The sequence below is a fragment of the Mustela erminea genome, chromosome 2 (genome assembly GCF_009829155.1).
Source record: "Mustela erminea isolate mMusErm1 chromosome 2, mMusErm1.Pri, whole genome shotgun sequence".
NCBI lineage: Eukaryota > Metazoa > Chordata > Mammalia > Carnivora > Mustelidae > Mustela > Mustela erminea.
The window spans coordinates 95,046,815-95,066,018 of record NC_045615.1 but is presented as its reverse complement, the minus strand read 5'-3'; the positions used below and the strand labels follow the sequence as shown (position 1 = coordinate 95,066,018).

The 19,204-nt window shown below is 45.2% G+C and overlaps 1 protein-coding gene across 3 annotated transcripts in view; it reads left to right on the top strand.

Moving 5' to 3' along the window:
• The first annotated feature begins 5,894 nt into the window (after nt 1-5,894).
• RNF150 (ring finger protein 150) overlaps nt 5,895-19,204 on the top strand; it is a 306,711-nt gene continuing 293,401 nt past the window's right edge. For 2 of the 3 annotated variants that reach the window (XM_032333473.1, XM_032333470.1), the window contains exon 1: nt 5,895-7,031. In XM_032333473.1, the coding sequence (XP_032189364.1) occupies nt 6,548-7,031 (484 nt within the window). In that variant the 5' untranslated portion in view covers nt 5,895-6,547. The remainder of the gene's footprint in view (nt 7,032-19,204) is intronic. The other variant, XM_032333472.1, reaches the window with a different exon arrangement.

Below are 19,204 nucleotides of genomic sequence, written 5' to 3'. Positions count from 1 at the left end.
AACCTGGTTCAGTCTTCCCTGCATTTGCTCATTTCCATGTAGAATTCTTTTCACTTTCACTGAATTCTTCTTATATATCAGGTTAAAAGCTACCGCATTCTACCTTCACAGTCCCCTGATAAAGTCTGTCCCAATGGATAGGAAATCAATTTAAAAAATAATGCCAACCTTTACACATATGGGACTGTGAATCCCCTATTATATTTTGAGGATTCTTCCCCCTTCACAGTCATGTTCTGAAGGGTTTCCCTTCTTGTCAGTCATACGGATAGTTATTAAGAAACTTTCTGAGAAAAAAGGACCTATGCTGAAAGAATTGAATGGGCAGAGAATGTCAGTGTCCCATTTCTCCAAATGGCAGCCAATGGGATTTTCCTGATGGTGCACTCAGACTTGACACTGACTTTTGCCCCTTGCCATTAATGTGTACTCTTTGTTCGAAAGGAATTCGACCATAGACTTAAAAAAAATAATAAAATTTTAAAAATAATCTCTACATTCAACGTGGGAATAAAACCACAACACTGAGACTGAGAGTTGTGTGCTCTACCAACTGAGCCAGCCAGGTGCCCCTCCACTGTAGACTTTGAAAAAATGAATGTAAATATTTGAAAATACAATTCCTCCTATGTGTACATATTTTAATGATTTAATAAAGCTTAAAGTGGAGAAGTTTCAATATACAGGGTTTGATCTATATTGCATTTTTAAAATTTTACATTGATTGCAATTTTTAAAAATCGATGCCCATTCAATTTTTTTTCCAGCATAGGTCAGGAAATGACAACTCCATTCTGTCAGTTGCTTAGGCTCCAAACTGTAGAGTTCTTCTGTAATCCTCTCTTTTTTCATACTGTACTTTAATTAATTAATTGATTAATTTTTTTAATTGATTGATTTTTTAAAAGATTTTATTTATTTGTGTGTGAGAGAGAGAGAAAGAGAGCGTGAGCACAAGCAGGGTGAGCAGAGGGCAGAAGAAGCAGGCTCCCCACTGAGCAAGGAACCCGACACAGGGCTCATGCAGGGCAGGACCCTGGGATCAGGGTCCTGAGCCAAAGACAGACACTTAACTGACTGAGCCACCCAGGTGTCCCTATTTTTTTTTTTTTTTAAGATTTATTTATTTGAGAGAAGGGGGACAGGTGCAGAGGGAAAGAGAAAGAGAGAGAATCCCACCCAGACTCCCCACTGAACATGGAGCCCAATGTGGGGCTCCATCCCATGACCCCAAGATCATAACCTGAGCAGAAATCAAGAGTCAGACACTTAAGCAACTGGTCCCCATCATACTGTGTTTTATTTTAGATTTATTTATTTGAGAGAAAGAGTGAGTGAGAGAGAGCAAGCACAAACAAGAGAAGAGTAAAGGGAGAGGGAGAAGCAGACTCCCCACTGAGCAGGGAGCCAGATGTAGAACTCAGTCCCAGGACCCGGGATCATGACCTGAGCCAAAGACAGATGCTTAACTGACTGAGCCACCTAGGCGTCCCCTCATACTGCATTTTAAATGCACTGGAGAATACTGTTTATTCTATCTTCAAAATATATTGAGGATCCAATCACTTCTCCCCTTGTTCACTGCCACCTTCCTGGCACAAGCCACTATCCATTGCTCCCTGAATTATTATTATAGCGCCTGTTTATTCTCTTTGCTTCCATAATCATGCCAACACAGCCAAAATAAACCTTTTAAAACATGTCAGGGATGCCTGGGTGGCTCAGTTGGTTAAGCAGCTGCCTTTGGCTCAGGTCATGATCCCAGCGTCCTGGGATCGAGTCCCGCATCGGGCTCCTTGCTCCGCAGGGAGCCTGCTTCTCCCTCTGACTCTGCCTTCCACTCTGTCTGCCTGTGCTCGCTCTCACTCACTCTCTCTCTGACAAATAAATAAATAAAATCTTTTAAAACATGTCAGACTATGCCATTTCCCTGCTCAAAACTCTCCAAAAGATTTTCTTCCCACTCAGAATAAAATCCAAGGTGTTCTTACCTTGGACTCCAAGGCTCCCTATGATGGGCCAGCCAGCTCTTTGACCTCTCTTTTCTCCTCTCTCACTCCTCTCCAACATCAGTGGTTTCTTTGCTCTTCTTCAAGCACAGCAAATACAATCTGAATTTCAGGGCTGTTATATTCATGCTTCCCTCTTCCAGGTTCAACCAGTCCCCCAAATATACATGTAGATCCCCTACGTTGAGGATCCTGTTCAAGGTCAGAACATCAGAGCCACTGACCTTGATGTAAAATAGCACCTTCTATGAAATAGGTCACCCTTTGTCACTCTGCCATGTTCTTCACTAGCACTTATTGTTACCTGATATAATGTAAAACAATATGCTTCTTCCAGCCCAGAATGTAAATTCCACAAGAGCAAAAACCTCACCTGTCTTAACCCCTAGAGTACACCCAGTTCAGTGCGTCAAGTAATCCTTGAGGAAAGGAGGCGAATCATCAGCACAAAGCCAGAAATAGATTTATTAACCACTCCACCACTCCCCAAGTAGACTTTTGACTTTTTATTTTATCATGAATTGGGTTCTAGCTTCTCTGCAATAGCGGCTAGTGGAAACCAAGATCTCACAGACAGATTATCATCACTTTTTCTTTTTTTGAACCACATAAGAGCAAGTTGCAGACAGAATGCCTCATCGCTCCTTGATATTTTAGAGCCTATCCCCCACAAGAACCTTCTTCTCCTAGCTGTAATATACACATCCAAATCAGGTAATCAGCATCAGGAGGACATAACTGTGCAATCCACAGATTTCATTTAATTTTGGTCAACTGTTACATTTTTCCTTTCTGGTCCAGGATCTAGGATCATTGTTACATTGAGTTGTCCTGTCTCTTGAGTCTCCTTCGATTTGGATTGATTAGTTCTTCTGCCTTTCTGTCTCTCACAAGCTTAAGAGTTTTAAAGCATACAAATCTTTCATTTTATAGGCTGCCTCTCACCTTGGGTCTACCAAATGATTCCCTGTGTCCAGATTCAGGCCAGGCGTTCTAGGCAAGAAATGTGACAGAAATGATGCTATGTTCTTCTCCATGCATCACAGGAGGCACATGCTGTCACATACTCCACGACTGGTGATGCTCATTTTGTTCCCGCAGCCAGTTTGGTGTCTTCCAGGCTTCTCTACAATACATTCACTCTTTCCCCCCCTTGTAATCAATAAGTATTTTTCAGGAGGTACTTCAAGATAAGGTTAATGTCCTGCTGTACATCCAAAATCCACCCACCAGCCTTAGCAAACATGACGACTCCTGACTGTACTAACCAACACTGCTCAACAATGACTGTCTATTTTCATCAATCCTATTAGTTTGAATTCTGCCATCAGGAATAGCTGTCCCTTCTCCTCCATTTATTTATTCTATCATTCTTTATTTATTCACTTATGTTAGCATGGACTCATGGGGTCCTGTTTCATCTAGCGGGTTATGATGAGATACTATCGTTATTTATTTTGACACTCAAACTGTTCCAGATTTGGCCAGTGAGAGCTCCATCCAGCTGGCTCATGTGTCCTCTTGGCATGTTTCCCATCATGCTTTGAGCACTGCCCTCTAAGAAGTTCCAGGCTGACTGGATTTTCCCAGCCCAAGCTCTGGTTTCTTTTATGGGAGGATGGTGCTTAGAAACCAAGATCTTTTGGCCACTTGATGTATTCATTGCTTCTAGTCTCTGAATAAAAGAGTTAAGGTGTATATGCGCATGTGATTGCATACCCATTTTTAAACTAATCTAACACTCTGGAGTTCTTCAGAGCTTTCTTTCTTCCCATGTTTGTGAATTTTTGCCAACACTAAGAAATCTGGCTCCCTTTATACTCAATATTTTACTTATTTGACTAATGTCCCTGAATCTAATCAATTTCCCAGCCAAGATGCTGCCTCCTTGACCTTGTCTTTTTTTTTTTTTTAAAGATTTATTTATTTATTTATTTGACAGACAGAGATCACAAGTAGGCAGAGAGGCAGGCAGAGAGAGAGAAGGAAGCAGGCTCTCTGCAGAGTAGAAAGGAGGAAGCAGGCTCTCTGCAGAGCAGAGGGCAGAGCAGAGAGCCTGATGTGGGGCTGGATCCCAGGACCCTGGGTTCATGACCTGAGCGGAAGGCAGAGGCTTTAACCCACTGAGCCACCTAGGTGCCCCGACCCTGTTATTTCTTTAGCCTCTAAATTTTCTAGGAGAAAGAAAAGATAAGCAGTAGTTATGCATTCTTCTTTTCCCCAAGATTTTATTTATTTGAGAGACAGCACAAATGGAGATGGGGTAGAGGGACAGGGACAAGCCGACTCTCTGCTGAGCAGGGAGCCCAACATAGGGCTCAATCCCAGGACCCCTGTATCATGACCTGAAGGCAGAAGCTTAACAGACTGAGCCACCCGGGCACCCCAGTAGTCACGCATTCTTAATGCCACAGATTCCCCAAGTGCTGCAGCTGGAGAAAAATTACTAAGAGTCAGAGAAGTTTGGGGAACCACCTTGGTTTGCTAAGTCATCTGTACAGAACCTAGCTAAGAGTTTTCAGCCAATGGACTCTTTCCTCCAATTCTGGTGGCTCAGGGACCAGCAGCCAGGCAGTCTCCATGTCTGCTTCCTTGGCATTAGGTACTATAAAAAGCATTGCCCCAGTTGCCTAGAAGCCTATTTTCTAAAATGAGTAAGTTAGGAAAACACACAAAACCAGCACATCGAATACCATAGAGACAAATTCTTCTAAGTACTTCTTCTTGTGCCTGCTTCTAATTTGGGTATAGCGGGGGCTCCTTGCTCTCCCCAAACAGCCACCAGCTGCTTGCACTAGTGCTGGAAAAAGAGAGGCTGTGCTGGGGGACTGCCATTAGCAGAAAGCTGCGAACATACTAAGGTCTTAGGAAAGAGGGGGACTTTTGTTTTCATCACTGAGTTCTGGGTTCTCAGAAAGAATGCCAGGTGGGAAGATCAATGAGAGTGATTGAGAACCATCCCTTGAATTATCTTAGAGACTTTATTTGGCAGGTATCTCAAGCCAAGGAAACTGTTGGTGTAACTTATAACAACCATCCAGACATTTTAAATGGAAAGGGCCTGTGCTGTGTCAGTTTTAAGAACACTACTCTAAAGGGGCTGTGCTCTCTGCTGACTAGTTGTGATCTCTATCTCTACCCGGAGAACACACTATAAAGGAGAATCCAAAGAAAACTCCCTTGCCTGTTGAAACTACCAGTCATGACAACCCGAATAAACACGGTGGAGAAATCGCTCTCTCCGTTTCTTTTCTTATATAGAAACACCCATCTGGTAAGAAATTTTGTAAGAAAACCAATGTCACATGTTTGTTTCCAGATGGGAGGAAGGAAACGCAAATCTCCCTCCAACAGAGTGAACCCCAGACCAGTAGCATGGACATCACGCGGGACCTTCTTAGGTAGGTTCTGGAACCCTAACCCAGATGTAGTGAATCAGAAATCCTGTGGCAGGGCCCATCAGTCTGAGCTGGAACGTCCCCCCAGGTGATGCTAATGCACTTAAATTTGATCGGCACTGCCCGAGGTACTCCAGGTGTGGTGCTGGAAGGCCCTCGGTACCACTTTGCCTTAGCCTTTGGCCCTAGGATGGGTAATTAGGGAGCTCGCTGCAGTTCTGCACAGAATTAAGCTGTTTAGGAGAGGCACACAGGGTCTGCTCTATATAAGGCGTAGGAAGTTGGCCCTGCATGCATAGGTTAAGGGCTCGCTTCCCCTTTTGCCTCCCCACCTGGGCCGAGTCAAAGACTGGGTTGAATTTGAGACCCGGCAGAGGTCGCTGCTGCCCACCGAGAAAGACCGAGGGAGCGTGGCAAGCGGAGCCCAGAATCTTTGACATCACACTAAGCTCCTCCTTGCACGCACACAGTACACACACACACACACAAACATATACAGACATACACAGACCTCGGACTCCCCTCTGTCCGCTCTCTCCCTCTGCCCCGGAGCCGTCCCCTCCTCCGGCGAGCGCGTCCACGGCGCAGCCACCCGGCGAACTGAGGAGCGCAGCGGCGTCCGGAGCGCGAGGGAACCGGCGCGGAGCAGGAGCCGCCGCTCGCCGGAGCGCTCGGCGGCGGCAGCAGCGGCCGGGACACCCTCGGCGGCCCCCGGGGCTTGGAGCAGCCGCGCCTGCTCCCGCCGGGGCCGGAGCGCGCGGAGCCGCCACCCCGCACGCTCCAGCGGCCCCTGCCACCCCTATGAGACAAGCAGAAGCCGGGCCAAGGAGCCGGACGCTCGGCAGCTGGACTCCTCCGCAAGCCCAAGCGCCTCCTCCGCCCGCGCCCCTCCAGCGCCGGTGAAGCGAAATGCAACCGCCACGCTCCTGCTGAAAGGGGAAGGGGCCGGCGCCATCCCCTCGCTCGGAACTCGGCCCCCGCGGCGGCTGCGCGTCCGGGCCGCGGGCCCGCAGGTCCCCGGAGTGAACGCGAGGAGAAGGAGGCGAAGAAGCTGCCGGCCCGGGGTTGGCCGGGGCCGGGGAGGAGGGACGGGGCGGGGGGAGGGCGCGGGGGGCGGGGAAGGGGCCCCGGCGGATAAAGATGGCAATGTCTCTCATCCAAGCGTGCCGCAGTCTGGCTCTCTCAACATGGCTGCTTTCCTTTTGTTTCGTGCATCTGCTCTGCCTGGACTTCACCGTGGCTGAGAAGGAGGAATGGTACACCGCCTTCGTGAACATCACCTACGCGGAGCCCGCGCCGGACCCCGGGCCCGGAGTGGCGGGCGGCGGCGGCACGGAGCTGCACACGGAGAAGACTGAGTGCGGGCGCTACGGGGAGCACTCGCCCAAGCAGGACGCCCGCGGGGAGGTGGTCATGGCCAGCTCGGCCCACGACCGCCTAGCCTGCGACCCCAGCACCAAGTTCGCCGCCCCAGCCCATGGCAAGAACTGGATAGCCCTCATCCCCAAGGGCAACTGCACGTATAGGGATAAGATTCGGAACGCGTTCCTGCAGAACGCCTCCGCGGTGGTCATCTTCAACGTGGGCTCCAGCACCAACGAGACCATCACCATGTCCCATGCAGGTAAGCGCCTCGGGCGGGTGCGCCGCGGGGAAGGGGGAGCCCCAAGGGATGTGGGCGCTGAGGAGGATCCAGCGCCTGCCTCCCAGCTCCTTTCTGGGAAGTCTGCGCAGAAGGCGCGTGTCTGTGCCCTGGACCTATTAAGTTTTGCTTCGCTTTACTTCGGGGGGTTTACAGAGCAGGACTAATCAGATCCGGGCAAGGGGGGAAACCCGAGAGTGTGTTCCAATTAGCATAGCACCGCTGCGACGTGGGTTCGCCGGGGTGGGCTAACTTTCCCGAGGAGGATCTGGAACGTGAAGTTTGGGGGGCAGGGCTCGCATATGGTTCTCAGTTACTGACCGGCCCCGCACCTGTTTGGAACCGGTAGATCTGATAACTCAGCGCGGCACGACTGTGTGCATCGGGTACACTCCTTGTGCAGGCGTTTCTGTGTCGGGAGGCGGGTAGGGTTACTGGGGCTGGCTGCTCACCACCGCTAACTTGCTCCGTCAAGTCAGGTTTCAACCCCTCCTGGGAGGTTAAGAGGTTCCCCACCCCACCCCTCGCCGGGTTGACGCACGTCGTAAATAATAATAAAAGTCCTGTGCTCTGTCATTCGGAGAAACTGACATGCAGGCACAAAGGTAAATAATCCTCAACCAGCTAAGAAGAGCATGGTGGCCCTAAAGTTATGCCTGCTTTTCCAATATTGCATTATCATTTGCCTGATTAGGAGATTAAATATGCTGAAGGTTTTCTTTCTGGCAAGAATGAGGCGACTTCAGGGTAGAAATAATAAGATTTTCCTAATGACTGAGGGGTGCCGGAGCTAGAAATACATTACTGCCCTAAACTCGTATTTATTTACCCCTGGGCCTGACATAGCACTGCTTCCACCATAGGAATCAAGGGGGGGGGGGGTGTCCTCTCCAGGCTTGTCAGCATAACTAGCTACTTTTAGCAGACTGGCTTCCTTCACTCCTTCCCCAGAGGGGTTCCTGGGTTGAGGCTGTGGCATCCATTAAGGGGGGGTGGGGGAATAGAAATGACAGATGCATTTTCTGACTGGAGTTGCCTGTTCAAAGATGTCATTTTCTTTAAAAGCTAGTGCTTTTTAAAAACAGTGCTGCTGGTGAAATGGAACACCAAGCTTTGGCTGTATTGTTTGGGGGGGGTGCTTTCTTGGGGACAAGTTTTCCTTTTGAGAGCCGTATCACCTGTAGTTAACACCAGCCGTCTTCAACAAAGAAGCTGTCAACCTTAACATAGGTAAAATAGGGAAAGTTCAATACTTTTAACACATAGGCCAGAAAAGTGCAGTTCCTTAATTAAGAGGACAGGCAGTTCACTTAGAAAAGCTATGATACAGCATTTAGAGGCACTTGATGTTTTTTTCTTGAGCTCAACAGTTTTATAGGTGAAAAGTTGGTACCCCAACATTGAGTCCTAGGAGCATTACTTAAGCTTGATGATATTCAAGGATTTGGAGGACTATGGAAGAGCACTTTAGGTCATGTAAAGTATCTTTAAACGTTTAGTATCTAAACTCTGATTTGAGGGGTTGTGAAGGAGGTTTGCTCCTTTTTTTTTTTTTTTTTTTTTGTTCTCTAAATTCCAAGAGGATTGTTAGCTAATTTGCAGGATTCCTTAAATGTTTCTGTGTGCATATGCATGAAATGTTAAACGTGGCTTCTTCGAACAGAAAGAGGCATCGTTTATTCCTGTCTAAAAAGGTTCTCCAGAGCTGCCAACACATTGGATCAATTAATGGCTTGCCTGTTCTTAAAGAAAGCAGTAGGCTGATTTTTTTCCATACAAATGATGCTTAAGACAGAGTGGGAGTAAAGGGTTTGGTTGTAGTTTGAAAGTTCAAGGCTAAAAATGTAAACGAAATTCTTATTCTGTTTCCAAAAATGTGTTAACGCCGCATCTGCTAATGGCCATGAAACTTCCATATTATCATTTGACATATTGCCACATTAGGACTCTGTATTCACTTTGGTCAGAGATTGCATTGATTTCTGCTAAAGTCTCATTATTAAGGAGATACATGACTGGGTAGCTTGGCAGACCCTTTACTTTTAAATATTTCTCCTGAATTTCAAACACTGAGATCCCAGCACTGATCTCGCTGTTCATGTCTTACCCTCAGCTCCAGAACTTGAAGGCTCTTTTTCTAGTTAAATTTAAGTCCTGTTTCTAAATTCATCTTAGGAAATGGTGTACATTTTACACGGAAATCCCTATCCTTATTTTGTGAACATGGGGTAGAGTATGCCAGAGGATCCTTACATTTGCAAACTTTTTTTAGAGTCTCCAAAAAGCTAATATCAGCCTTTGCCTGTTTTTCTTGTTTGTTTTTAAATCTCACCTCTCCTCTAAATCCTTTATTTTTGGAACTGATAGCTTTTTGGTGAGAAGGTCAGAATTTAGTTATGCAACCCATCGTGTAATATCTATGCATTTGGGGTGATATGACCCCGACACACCTACTACCTTGAAATTCAGTTAAATGAAAATTGGTTCCTCTTCCCCCTTTCATACAGACTCTTTTAGTTTTTTTCCCCCTGCTGAAATTACTTTGGGTTTCTGCCACTTCTGCGATTATGGTTTCTCATTCACAAAGACACAGATTCTCCTGGAATACACTAGTAGTTTTACTTGGTAACTGGTTTTTAAAGATCTTTTAAAAAACAGGACTGCTTTAGGGAGAGAGAACTCACATTTACAAATTTACAATTCACACATTTAAAGTCTGCAATCTAAGGACTCTTACTATACTGAGACTTGCACAACCCTCACCGCCAATTCCAAAAAGAAACCCTCTGCATTAGCAGTTCCTCTTCATTCCTCCCCAACCCCCTAGCCCTAGGCAATGACTAATACACTTTCTGCATATTGTTCTATTCTGGACATTTCATTTACAGACAGTCCCCGAGTTAGAGTTGTCATGGTTTGACTTTACGGTGGTGTAAAGGTGATACACATAAAGTAGAAACTGTACTCTGAATTTTGATTTTTTGATCATTTCCTGGGCTAGCAGTATGCAGCTTGAGCCAGCAGCCAGCTAAAGCTCCCAGCCACTCAGTCAGGAGGATAGACAACTGGTCCATTTACAACCATTCTGTACCCATATAACCATTCTGGGTTTTTTTGTTTTGTTTGTTTGTTTTACTTTCAGTGCAGCATTCAATAAATTACATGGTATCTTCAACACGTTATTATAGGCCTCGTGTTAGATGATTTTGCCCAGCTGTATACTGTGTTCTGAACATGTTTAAGGTAGCCTAGTCTGAGCTGGGATCAGAGGTTAGGTGTATTAAATGCATCTTCAACTTATGATGGGTTTATTGGGATGTAACGCCATTGTAAGTTGAAGATCTATAAGTAGAATAATGTAATACGTGTTTTTTTGTGACTGGCTTCTTAGCGTAATGTTTTCGTGGTCTTTCAGTGCATTGTCTATCTGTCAGTACTATATTCCTTTTTGTTGCAAATATTTTATTGTACAGATATACCGCATTTCATTTATTCATCAATTAATAGGCATCCAGGTAACTTCCACTTTCTGTTTATGCGTAATGCTGCTACGAACGTCTATGTCCAAATTTGTGTGTGGCCGTGTCTCTTGGAATTTCTGGGTCCTGTTGCAACCTTTGGAGGAACTGCCTGATTGTTTTCCAAAGCAACTGCCTCATTTCACACTCCTGCCAGCGCTATATGGGGGTTCCATTTTCTCCATATCCTCATCAATAGTTGTTACACTTTTTACTTTGGCCAACCTGCTTGTTGAAGGGTGGTGTCTTCATTGTGGTTTTAAGCTGCATTTCCCTGGGGACCAAGATCACTATTCATTCATATATATATATAAAATTTTTTGCCCCTGCTTTTCATTTGGCTCCTTTTCTACTTGTTAGCCATCACTTGTCCTTTCCTGGACTTTGAAATCATACACTTTTTGTCCTACAGAAGAAAAAGATCAATCTACCTCTTCCGATTAAACCCATGGACCACAGATTTCACATGTCCCCTATAAAAGGATGTGGGGAAGTGCCTTTTTGGTGCTTCAGAGAGCCTCTGCCTAAGTTTTCCTTGAGTAAAACTATATAGGAATGGAGCTTCTGCCAGTGAGAGTAAACTGAGTGATCTGTAAAGGGAAGTTAAAGGCCCTGAGACCCCACTTATCTCCCTGGAGCTGGTCAGATGCCTGTGAACCCTCTGATACAGTCTGAGTGAGGAAAGTCATATCAGAAATCTATAGTTGCAATTTTGGGAAGTGGTTAACTAGTTACCTTCTAAAGCCAACCACTTGGGTTGGTGTCCTTGCCCTCCTGCTTTTACTGTGTATCTTTTTAAAAATTTTTTAAAGATTTTATTCATTTGAGAGAGAGCGCACATGTGCACAAGTAGGGGAGAGGGAGAAGCAGGTTCCTTGCTGAGCGAGGAGCCAAATGTGGGGCTTGATCCAGAGACCCTAGGGTCATGAATTGAGCCCAAGGCAGATGCTTAATGTACTGAGTCCCCCAGGTAACCCTCTTACTATGTATCTTTCAGCAAGTGACTCTACCCCTCAGGGCTTCAGTTTCCCTGTTTGTGAAATGAGAGATGACAGTACCTACTTTGCTTAGTAGGGGAATTAAATGGGTCGATGCATGTACAGGTCGTTCCTCTGTAGCTGGTATGTAGCGATCAATAAATGTAACCGTTATAAGCATTGTACATAGTGATACGCAGAGCCGGAGACTGGATCCTCAGACCCGTAGGGTGCACTGAGGCCCTGGGAAAGATCACTTTATTTAGCGTCTCGTGCTTTGATGACCGGAGCGGCAGTGCTGATTTCTGTTTATGGCTTCTGTGATGTGAGACCAGGCATTCCTGCCCCTTCTAATGGTCGGTGAACCTCTGAGAATTCTCCTGATGCATACATGCTCTTTCTCTTGGCTGAAATTGCAGTCTCCTCCTAGCAGGGACCTGCGTGATAAACACGGTAGAGCTAGGACTGTGTGGAGACAGTTAGTGACTGGGTTGCGACATCGAAGGAAGGATACATTTATTTCCCTTTTTTAAAAGAATGTATTTGCTGTCTTTGTCTTTTGCTAGTGTATAGCGAAAGGGAAATGAGAAGACTAAAGGTCTAGCTGAATGGAAGAACTTTTGAGGGACTTGGTCCCTACTAGTCCTTCGAGATGATAGAAGGGAAGAGATGGTTGACGTAATTGTTTAGAGAATCAGCTCAATGAGGAAGAGCCCAGGATGGAGCAGATTCTTTGTATGCTAGGACTTGTCCAAGACTGGAGGAGAAAACAGGAAGCTTACTGGATCTTTCTTGTTTTGGTGAGTGCTAAGAGTTTGATTTATGGGTTCGTGGTTACATTTGTGGCCATAATTTAAATCTCTAATTTCTAAAGTCTACATCTGCCTTAATCTCTGTCAAGGAACTAGCTGCTATAATTAATTTTTGTCAGGACTCCTAATTTTCTAGGACATGTGGTTTTGTGTGGTTTTGCTTAGTATGTTTGCATTAACTCTCTTGGCATGCTGAAGTTCTTTCTCTGGGAAGTAATCATGTTGACCATGACGTGCTTACTCTGTCAGGCACGCTGTAAGCACCTGATGTGTATTAGCTCATTTAATTTTCCCAGCAACACTCAGGTGGGCACTATGGGCCCCGTTTCATAGACCAAGGCGCTGAAGCCTAGTCGGGAGAGGTGCCCTGCAGGCGGCAAGTGGTGGAGCCAGGCTTGCAGACTGGAGTCGTGTGTCTCCCCAGTCTGGGCTTATAACTTCTGCTTTATATTCTCTCAGCTTGAAAGGACGCTGTTTAAAAACGAGACGGGGACTGTGATGACTTGATACAGGTAGTGAGCTAAAGCGGATTCTTCATTCAGAAACCTTTAACAAGTCTAGAGGCTGAAGGCACTATTCACTCCCAGGCTGCATTTTTGTGCTGGAAGACATGGGACCTTATGTTTTGGGCTCTCTGCCGCCCGGCATGCCTCTGATTGGCTTTGGGCCAGTTGCTTTTTCTATTCCGGATCTCTGTTTTCTCTCTCTATAGAAGGTTTGGGTTAGTTGATCTCCCAGAGCTGTTTGAACTCCATAATTTATTCCTTATGCATTCAAAAAAACCAAGACATTGCTACAAAAATTCAGATTCCTGGCTTTCTTCATCACAAAAACTGACCGGGACCCGTGTCCCACACAGCAGCTGCCAGCTGGAGCAGAGCAGTGGCTGGCCTTTGACAATGACAGTGCGCTCTTTAGTTGGCCCTGGTCCCTATCACTTCTGGCCTGTGCCAGAAGTGGATTTGGGGTCCCCGCTTTATGGAATCAAACCAGGGCTGGTGAAGAGAAGTTCTAGAAAACATACTTCCTTAGTAAAGGGAAGTGTTCACAGGGATAGAACTGTATGAGGGGAAGAGGCTTCCTGGGGTAGGTGAAGCTTTCACTTGTGTTCAGATTGAACTTGAACAGCGTTGTGGAAGTGCTGAAGATAGGAGTCATGCCTTGAGGGTCTTCTGAACCCGAGCACCCATGATTCTCTATCATTTGGATATTTCAGAAACATTTAAGAGCCTCCACTTCCACTTCGCTTTTCTGTATGTGTCTTAAGAGGAAAATACCATTCACGCTTGTTCTTAATCTCCCAGGCCAAACAGTCTCTCCCTCCGTTTAATGTTTATATACTTATTTATGTGGCATGAAACTACTTTTTCACCTGTCTCTCTAATGGCAGACAGACCCTCAATAGCCAGGAATTCCAGACTCTGTTACTAAAAGCCATAATTCAGTGTCAGTGTTAGGTAACATTCTTGGCATTGTAACTTAATTTGGCCTGGGCATTTCAAGAAAACGTAAGACTCGCTCACTCAGTTCAGGTCCTAGAAATACGTATCTATCTGGGGGATTTGGAAGGAATCTTACCGTCTGCCTTCCAATCTTTAGTCAGCATTCTGTCCTCCTTTCTCTCGATGGCTCTGTTCTTACAGATCCCCAGACTTCTCACAAAGGAAGGAATTTTATGACCAGGAAGTCTGGAAAGATTTAGAAAGGACCTGGGACTTTAGAACTCCTTCTAGTTTTTTTAGAAAGAAAGTATGTGGTTCTTGATGCAACATTAATTTTGCCTAGAAACCAAGCTCCGTTTTTGAAAAGGAGCGTGACCATTATCCTTGTGTTTCTAGAGATAAAACTTAGTATATAAAGAAATTGATATTTTAATAGCCTCTGAAAGTCTTCAGCTTATCCCTAGAGGAGATGCTCCATCTCACATATACTCTAGAGGCCAACTTCCCCTCCTGCTGAGTGACTGAGGTGATACCAGAGTTCCCTCTATTTGATCATGTGAATTGAGAGATGGTAAATTTGAGTTAAAATGGAACTCAAATCCTTTCAGATTATCTACGCTCTTGAGGATTTTGTTGGTAATATAAAACCCCGAGAATAAAAAGGCCGCCTTGTGCTGCACGATTGTTCTTTATGAAGCTGCAATTACAGTGGTTTTGTTCCATGGAAACCTTGACTATAGGTATAATGTCATCTTTTATTTTAAACTCTAAAGAATTAATCCGTTGGCAGTTTAACTTAAGGCAAGTGTGTTTTACAGATTGAATTCAAAATATTAATGATTAGGCTTCTAGTTCTTTTTTCTATGTGAGAGGAAAGGAGAGGGAAATTTCTTTTACTTCAAAAGCATTGGTAATAAATTGATTTCTGTAAGTATCTTAATTTTTTGTGTTTTCAATAAATATAAGTGTAGAAACACTTTTTTCAGTAGAAATAATCATTTGTCATAAAATTAAAGCTTATGCATTAAATTGTTAGCCTTTTCTGTTCATACATTTAATAAAGGTTAAAGATTAGAAACAATTTTATGTTAAATATATGGCTTATTCATGTCCTTTCCAGGCAAAGATCTATAATTAGTACATGTTTTAGGTAAGATTCAGGAAATGTTTTTTTAGCCAATTCAGCCTATGTCTCCACCATAAGTAGCTTTTTACATAGTTCACTAAAGCACTATGGAGAAGGCAAAGATACGACATTTTTCTAGGTGCTGACTTGCACAAATCCCTTTCTTCCCCTCAAATTTTTCTCTTTTTCTGGCCCTCACTTTCCACAGAAGATATTCCTCAGGCCATTCTGTGGCTCTCCGAACTGTCTAAACGTCCATCAGGAATGTGATTGCAGGTGGCCCAAAGAATAGTGGAACAGGAAAGAGGTTTTCCCCTTTATTTACCAGAAAGCTGCTTGAAATGTTCTTCGTCCCAGATACTCACAGGACTGGCTGCCCCTGTCAGGTCCCTTCTCTAAAGTGACCTCACCACTAAGGCACTCCCAGCTCCTCTATTTAAAATAACAGCTTCCCTCCCCCACTCACCAGCCCCAGCACTCCCTACCCTCTTCCTGCTTGGTTCTACTTCTCATTAACATGTTCTGTTGTCTCTTCCCAGCCTCCCTCAATATAAGAGCCACAAGAAACAGGGCTCTAGACATATTTTGTTGATCGTAAAGTTCCCAAAGCCTAGAAGGGTCCCTGGTGCATGGAAAATGCTCCAGAAATAGTAAGATCAGTTAAATAACGTGGAGACTGGAAAGATGGGCCATGTTAATATGTGTCTAATGTCATGAAAAAATATTCTATGACACTAAAATTTTTCTATGCTTTTGACTTACCTAAGTGAAGTCAGGCAGATTCTAATCAGTCTCCTGCTAAAATGTTTATTCCTCCTGTAGAACGTGGCAGGAAGTTAAGTGCCTGGTTCATGTCCTTGGTCTAGAGAGAAAAAAGGAGAAGGGTATCAAAAACAAGTTGTAACCAAATACAGTTCTGTACATGTGTTTATTGTCCTCCTTTAGGAAAAAAAAATGTTTTTCTCTTGTTTTAAATGAGAGACATATGCTTTAGAGAAAAACTTGAAAATATGGAAAACTTAAAAAGAGAGAAGATAATAATCATCTATAACCCAGCCACTCAACTTTTTTTCATTATGTGGATACATATTTACTTTACATATTTACTTCTACCAAATTGGGAATATATTGCATATGCTTTATAGCTTTTTTTAAATTTAAGGTTACATTTTTGAAATTTGTTTCCCACTTTCCCACTACATAAACAGTGCTGCTGTGAACATCCTTATGTACCTAAAAATGGGTGCATATCCAGGATTACTTTCTTCATTCCTGAATATGGGGTTAGTTAGAGGTTTTTCATGGGTTGCTGTAGAGCAGGGTTTTTGGTAACCCACTTAGTGAAGTCTTCAGCGGTGAGCCTCACTACGATGGTTCCACGGAAGGAGAAAGAACGCCTGTCAGTTATGGAGCTGCTGTGGGGCCCTAGCATAGCTTTCCTGCATGACTTTGCTCTGAACTAGACCAGTCCGGCAGCGGGGCCAAGACACACAGAAGGTGGCGAATCAGAAGAAATGAAGCCTGGGAAATAGAATCATCGGGGCCACAATCGTCAGAACCCCCCTCTGTTCCCTTACATTCATCTGAGTCTTGGAGATGGTAAATGCAAATTGAACAGCATGTTAGGAAATTCAGGTTTCAGTTGTGGCTTTGTCTCACGCTGGCTTTACCATTGGCAAGGGACACCCTACCACCCAGGGGTCTCCTTGCCTTCCATTTTGAAAACGAGGGGCAGGAGGCTGCTGGAGGGGGATGTGGTTTAAAGCAGTGATTGTCCACTCCGGCTGCACGGTGTAATCACCTGGGGAGTTAAAAAAATTATGCCCAGGCTCCCCAGTGCAGAAATTCTGATGTCATTAGCCTGGTGGCCAGAGGCCTTTCCAGACGACTTCAATGTGCAGCCTGGGGAGACAGCCACCACGCTGGGTCAACCAAAAGGCCTCCTCGAGTTCTTACCTTCCATAGGTCATAATAATTTAAAGCAATACTGATTTTTATCTGCGTTCTACGTGAGAACGTTTTAAATTTCAGGATGATCATGATTAAAGTATGAGGGTGTGTACAATAAGGATTATTTCAAGACATAGTTAGTGATTCACTAATAACAACCAGATTTGGGAGACCAGCAGGAACACAGATGGCAAACACAGCAAGCCCAGGGAAGCACACAGACTTCTGTAACAAATCAAAAAGTACAGTAATGAGTCAGAAACGATTAGACATTTTAATTAAGTTGGGTGGAATTTCACGGATGGGCTGAATGTTCGTGATCTTGAGTGTAGGCTTCCGGCCGAAGAGGCAGAGATGCCGTGTTGTTCTGACTGAGTAGGAAGTATCCCCCTTTGGCACATCGTGATTGTCCTTGCCCAGGTCGGGAGGCCGGATACGGTGGTGATGGTGGTGAGAAAGACTGTTCTGGGACACAGCTGGCCTGGGTCTGGACCCTGACAGTCACTTGCTGAGGGAGACCTGAAGCACCACAGGTATGGAGGTAGAATCCAGAAGTCCTCCAGTTGGTGAGTGATGGGAAGACGCTGGGGTGTGAGCACGGTGCTAAAGGAACTGCTAAGAACGAAGGGCCTCGCTGGGCAGGGAAGGCTGCAAGCAAGTGATGAGCCCAAGTCTTCACCTGTGAATGAGCCTCAGGTGTTATCCATCAGAACTGTTGGGAACCCAGGCAATGCAGGAGGGGGCAACTGTGAGCGTTTAATGTGTGTGTGTGTTTTTTTTTTAAGATTTTATTTATTTGATAGAGATTACAAGTAGAGAGGCAGGCAGCGAGAGAGGAGGACGCAGGCTCCCCGCTGAGCAGAGAGCCCGATGGGGGGCTCGATCCCAGGACCCTGAGACCATGACCTGAGCCAAAGGCAGAGGCTTTAACCCACTGAGCCACCCAGGCGCCCCTGTGAGCGTTTAATGTTAACTAGGATTATTGTCAAATATATTGGACTACAGTCTGACCAGCTGATTCCCAGCCATCCTGATCTCTGCCTGGACGCTGTCATCCCGGCCGATGTCCAGCTTCTGTCCCTGCCCTCTGCAGTCTGTTCCCCGTGCCGCAGACAGAATGAAGTCTCAAAAATCAAAGGACCTCTCTCTCTGGCTCAGATCTTCCGAGGTCTGCGTATCATACTTGGAACCAAGCCCACGTACTTGCTGCCACCTGCAGGGCCTGGCCCGGCGCGGCCCCTGCCTCCTGTCCAAGCCCATCCTCCAGCCATGTTTCCCTCCCGATTTCCCAGCCCCTCTTGCTGCTCCTCAGATAGGCCCAATGCGCTGCCACCTCAGGCCTTTGGGATGCTTTTTCCTCTGCTTCTCTGGTACAATTATTATAAATTTATACAGCAGAGCATCTCTTCATGAAACATCTCTTTATACTTCTGAAATGTGTGAGAAGGATTCCCAAACAGGAATATCTAGTAGACATTTATCTCTTTGCCCCTTATTTAACCAACTTGCTTTGTTCGCTCCCGCAGGCTCTTCTGTCCCCTGTATGTATAGAGTCATGCGAATGAAGCACCCGGTGGGCAGGGAGAGTTACCCAGTCACCACGCTCAATTTTTTGCAGGTTTTCCCAGAGTTTTGCTTGACTTATTCCTTCATATCAACAGACTGCTCCGCTGACCCCTTTATCAAGAGTTTTCTCTGACCATGTAAAGTTCTGTGGGGCGGGACGCCTGAGTGGCTCAGTTGGTTAAGCGGCTGCCTTCGGCCCAGGTCATGATCCCAGCGTCCTGGGATCGAGTCCCACATCGGGCTCCTTGCTTGGCAGGGAGCCTGCTTCTCCCTCTGCCTCTGCCTGCCTCTCTGTCTGCCTGTGCTTGCTCGCTTTCTCTCCCTCTATCACTGGCAAATAAATAAATAAATAAATAAATCTTAAAAAAAAAAAAAGTTCTGTGGGGCTTTTTTTTTTTTTTCCTTAATCTGCTACTCGTTCTCTCCTTTACTCTCCCTATGTTTCTTCATAGCGTTTATCACCATGTGAACTTGCTGCATTATTTCACTCATTAAGTTACTTGATTATTGTTTATCTACCTTAGGAGACTATAAGCTCCATAAAGATAAGGTTCTTGTCTTAACTGCTGTGTTCGTGGAGGCTGGCACATTAAAGGCATCCAGGAAATATCTGTAGACAATATGAGTGGGTAAAGGGAGGGTAGAATATGTACCCATCCGTGCTTTCCAGGTGCACTGCTCACTTAAGGGACGAAGTAATGACTCCTATTCCATATACATTATTTGCCTTATGTTGAGGGACATTTAATGTGAGTGTTTAAAAA